The sequence below is a fragment of the Salvelinus sp. IW2-2015 genome, linkage group LG8, assembly GCF_002910315.2.
Source record: "Salvelinus sp. IW2-2015 linkage group LG8, ASM291031v2, whole genome shotgun sequence".
Taxonomy (NCBI): domain Eukaryota; kingdom Metazoa; phylum Chordata; class Actinopteri; order Salmoniformes; family Salmonidae; genus Salvelinus; species Salvelinus sp. IW2-2015.
Window position 1 is genome coordinate 11,096,502 of NC_036848.1, and position 5,538 is coordinate 11,102,039.

General features: G+C 41.9%; 1 protein-coding gene across 1 annotated transcript in view; it reads right to left on the reverse strand.

Moving 5' to 3' along the window:
- The window catches only part of LOC111967148 (protocadherin alpha-8-like), a 5,309-nt gene extending 3,128 nt beyond the window's left edge, over positions 1-2,181 (reverse strand). The window contains exon 1 of the mRNA XM_023992016.2: positions 10-2,181. Within this exon, the coding sequence (XP_023847784.1) occupies positions 10-2,031 (2,022 nt within the window). The 5' untranslated portion in view covers positions 2,032-2,181. The remainder of the gene's footprint in view (positions 1-9) is intronic.
- Between the last annotated feature and the right edge of the window lie 3,357 nt (positions 2,182-5,538).

Sequence of the window (5,538 nt, forward strand, 5' to 3'; positions counted from 1 at the left end):
TGCAAAAGCCTCTTTGGGCTCCACAACGTTGATAATCACAGTAGCTGTTGCTGAGAGTGAAACGTTCCCATTGTCTTTTACCAGTATGACCAGTTTATGCTCAGCCTCGTCTGTCTCTGTGAATGACCGAAGTGTCCTTATCTGTCCTGTATARCGGTCCAAAGCAAAGAGACTGTGGTCAGTAACTTCCTGCAGTGAAAATAATAACCAGCCGTTATATCCTATATCAGCGTCATAGGCTCTCACTTTAGTCACCAAATGGCCTGCGTTCAYATTGCGGGGAATCTCMTCCACACCTTCAGTGGAACCGTTAGCGCTGACTGGATACAAGATCACTGGAGCGTTGTCGTTCTGATCCAGAATGAACACGTTTATTGTGACGTTGCTGCTTAGTGACGGAGTTCCAGAGTCCTGGGCAATGATGTGAAACTGGAATGTTTTGAGGGTTTCAAAGTCAAAGCTCTTTAGTGCATAAATGTTACCGTTGCCTTCATTTATGTTTAGGAAGGAAGTCACGCTTTGTCCAGTGCTCCCACGGTCCAGTGAATATGTAATGGCTGCATTTTCTCCTTCATCAAAATCAGAAGCGCTTACAGAGAAAATAGGCATGCCGGGTTTATTGTTTTCAACTACATAACATGTGTAAGGGTTTTCAGTGAAACGTGGATTGTTATCGTTAACATCTACTACCTCCACTTGAATGACTTTAGTTGATGTCAAAGGAGGGGTTCCTAAGTCTTTAGCCGTGATGGTAATATCATACCGAGCCACAGACTCTTTATCAAGGAATGCATTCGTGACTAACGAATAGAAATGCCCATCGGGAGAAGGCTTCAGATCAAACGGTAAATCCTTCGGTAAAGAACAGACTACCTGTCCGTTCACACCCGAGTCCAGGTCCGTCATCCCCATTAGCGCTACCACGGTACCGGGAGGTGCGTCCTCAGGGATCCGGCTGGACAGAGAGGTGACGTCAATCTCGGGCCTGTTGTCGTTCACGTCTTCAACTCTGACGAGCACGTTGCAGTGTGTGGAGAGAGACACCGCTCCTGTATCCGCTGCCAGTATCTTCATCTCATACACTTGCTTCTCCTCGAAATCAAGGCCTCCCTTCACTTTTAGCTCTCCTGTTTTACTGTCCAACTCAAAGGGCTCAGCACCCATAGCTCTAAATTTGCCTCGCAAAGAATACTTGACCTCGCCATTTAGACCCTCGTCCGTATCAGAGGCATTCAATCGAATTAAAAATGTCCCCGCAGGTGCACTTTCCTTTACGGTTACTGTGTATTTCTGCTTGTCACACACGGGTGCATTGTCATTTATATCAGACACAATAACTGTGATATTAAGGGCTCCTGTTTTGGGTGGCTTGCCCCCATCTAACGCTGTTAACAGCAACGTGTGTTGAGAAATAAGCTCCCTATCCAACGGTTTTTGTAATACTAGAAATGGGATTTTACCGTCTTCACCAAATTCTTCTGTTTCCACACGAAAATACTGGTTGTGGCTTAAGGTGTAAGACTGCAAAGCATTTAAGCCTACATCTGAGTCGTGTGCTCCCTCCACTTGGAAGCGTGTCCCTGCCAATGCGGACTCTAGTATTTCCAAATTATATGTTTCCTCAGGGAATTTAGGGGAATTGTCATTTACATCTATTATCTCTACTGTCACTTGGTGCATTTCTAGCGGATTTTCTATCACTGCTTTTAGGTTGATGAAACACGGCGTGTTTTTTACGCACAGTTCCTCTCTGTCTACTCTGTGGTTCACTAACAAAGCACCATTTCTCTGGTTAACCTGGAAGAGCTCGTGCTTTGTTCCAGACACAATGCGAAGATTCCGGTCCGCTAGTCTCGAGGTGTCGAATCCCAGGTCTTTAGCTATATTCCCAACTGCCGTTCCGACTTTCAATTCCTCTTGAATGGAGTATCGTATCTGTCCGGAGATTCCTTTCAAATGAAGAAAAAGAAGAGCAAAATAAGGAAATGCCCATCCACCTAACCACCGTCTTTTCCGGGTTTGTATCGCCATTGTATGCTAGAAAAACTAGACTATAGGCCTAACGCAGAAATGCTCAAATCTGAAAGCACACAAATAAATTCCGTATCAGTGGATCGCACTACAAGTGTTTGTTATTTCTATCGTCTTGCCATTTAGAATAGCGCTCTTTAACGTCCGCCCTGATGCTGCTGTCTCTCTGCAGCTACTGAATGTCTCATCCCTTCAAGAACGGCCCTATTACGCGCCTCTATTACCCGTTTATGATGTAACAGCACCATCATGCGTCTGGGCACCTTGTGGTTCTTAACCTGTAGGCCAATACCGTCATGCCCTGGCTTTGAAGTAACTGTCTTTCCATAACGGATCGACCTAATTGTATCACCTCTTACAATATACTGTCCTTATTTGATTAGCAATATACTGTCCTTATTTGATCAGCAATATACTGTCCTTATTGAAATTTATTGAAAATGATATACATAAAGGGCATGGGTGACAAAAACAGTACACTGGGATTCACAGGACATGTTTCCAATGGCACAGTTAAGCAAAACCAATAATTACAAAAAACTGGCTGTTTTACATTTATACTTTGTCTTTGATCAGCAATATACTGTCCTTATCAGTGGTGGAAAAAGTATCCACTTGTCATACTTGAGTAAAAGTAAAGATACGATACATATACAAAAGTATGTGGACACCCTTCAAATGACTGGATTCCTTTTTCAGCCACACGCGTTGCTGACAGGTGTATAAAATGAAGCACACCGCCATGCAATCTCCATAGACAAACATTGACAGTAGAATGGCCTTACTGAAGAGCTCAGTGACTTTCAACGTGGCACCGTCACAGGATGCCATCTTTCCAATATGTCAGTTCATCAAATTTCTGCCCTGCTAGAGCTTCCCCGGTCAACTGTATGTTCTGTTACTGTGAAACGGAAACGATGGCTCAGCCCCAAAGTGGTAGGCCACACGAGCTCACAGAACGGAACCGCAGAGTGCTGAAGTGCGTAGTGCATAAAAATCGTCTGTCCTCGGTTGCAACACTCCCTACCGAGTTCCAAATTGCCTGTGGAAACAATGTCAGCACAATAACTATTCGTCGGGAGCTTTATGAAACACAAACCTAAGATCACACAAGCCTAAGATCACCATACACAATGCCAAGCATCAGCTGGAGTGGTGTAAAGCTGGCAGTTATTGGACTCTGGAGCAGTGGAAACACGCTTCACCATCTGGCAGTCCGACGGACGAATCTGCGTATGGTGGATGCCAGGAGAACGCTACCTATGCATAGTGACAACTGTAAAGTTTGGTGGAGGAGGAATAATGGACTGTGGCTGTTTTTCATGGTTCGGGCTAGGCCCCTTAGTTACAGTGAAGGGAAATCTTAACGCTACAGCATACAATGACATTCTAGACGATTCTGTACTTCCAACTTTGTGGCAACAGTTTGGGGAAGGCCCTTTCCTGTTTCAGCATGACAATGCCCCTGTGCACAAAGCGATGTCCATACAGAAATGGTTTGTTGAGATCAGTGTGGAAAAACTTGACTAGCTTGCACAGAGCTCTGACCTCAATCCCATCGAACACCTTTGGGATGAATTGGAACGTCGACTGTGAGCCAGGCCTAATTGCCCAACATCAGTGCCTCACCTCACTAATGCTCTTGTAGCTGAATGGAAGCAAGTCCCCGCAGCAATGTTCCAACATCTAGTGGAAAGCCTTCCCAGAAGAGTGGAGGCTGTTATATCAGCAAAGGGGGGACCAACTCCATATTGATGCAAATGAATTTGGAAGGAGATGCTCGACAAGCAGGTGTCCACATACTTTTGGCCATGTCATGTATTCTAATAGAAAATCACTCAAGTAAAAGTGAAAGTTACCCAGTTAAATACTACTTGAGTAAAAGTCTGAAAGTATTTGGTTTTAAATATACTTAATTAAGTATTAAAAGTACATTTAATTTCACATTCCTTATAAGCAAACCAGATGGCATTGCCAGGGGCACATTCCAACGCTCAGACATAATTTACAAATGAAGCATGTGTGTTTAGTGAGTCCACCAGATCAGAGGCATTGTGTTTAGCGAGTCCGCCAGATCAGAGGCATTGTGTTTAGTGAGTCCGCCAGATCAGAGGCATTGTGTTTAGTGAGTCCGCCAGATCAGAGGCATTGTGTTTAGTGAGTCCGCCAGATCAGAGGCATTGTGTTTAGTGAGTGCGCCAGATCAGAGGCATTGTGTTTAGTGAGTCCGCCAGATCAGAGGCAGTAAGGATGACCAGGGAGGTTTACTTGATAAATGCGGGAATTGTATGTAAAAAGTACATTATTTTCTTTAGGAATGTAGTGGAGAAAAAGTAAAAGTTGTCAAAAATATAAATAGTAAAGTAAAGTACAGATACCCAAAAAAACTACTTAAGTAGTACTTACTTAAGCACTTTACACCACTGTCGTTATTTTACCAACAATATACTGTCCTTATTTTATCAGCAATACACTGTCCTTATTTTATCAGCAATACACTGTCTTTATTTTATCAGCAATACACTGTCTTTATTTTATCAGCAAATACACTGTCCTTATTTTATCAGCAATACACTGTACTTTTATTTTTCAGCAATACACTGTCTTTATTTTATCAGCAATACACTGTCTTTATTTTATCAGCAATACACTGTCTTTATTTTATCAGCAATACACTGTCTTTATTTTATCAGCAATACACTGTCTTTATTTTATCAGCAATACACTGTCTTTATTTTTATCAGCAATACACTGTCCTTATTTTATCAGCAATACACTGTCTTTATTTTATCAGCAATACACTTTCTTTATTTTATCAGCAATACACTGTCTTTATTTTATCAGCATACACTGTCTTTATTTTATCAGCAATACACTGTCCTTATTTTATCAGCAATTACCACTGTCCTTATTTATCAGCAATACACTGTCTTATATTATCAGCAATACACTGTCTTTATTTTATCAGCAATACACTGTCCTTATTTTATCAGCAATACACTGTCCTTATTTTATCAGCAATACACTGTCCTTATTTTATCAGCAATACACTGTCTTTATTTTATCAGTTGTTATACTTTGAGTGGGAAGCCTCTATAATACCACGAATTTCAGCTTACTCACCACTATTTTTTTAAATTATTACATCCTCTATTCAAATACATTAAACATTTAGATGTGATAGATAGTACAAGTAATACAGTCAGTGTGTCACAATATTAAAATGATAGATATCTACATTTTTGCCACTTCAGCTCTCCTAGGTTTGTCTTGTGTAGGTCTATAATGGGTTATTTGAACAACCCATCCTGTTCTGCTATTGCAACAGTAAACAGCGACACCCTATGGCTGAGAGTGCTAGGTTCATTCAGTAGAGACAATTGAATGTCTTCTTCTTCCCCGACACATGCGTAATAGATAGTATGTTAACTGGCTGCATGGCCGAACAGTAAATGCTGACAAGACCATAACAGTCTGAGCAACCCAAATTCATGCCCCCCCCCCCCC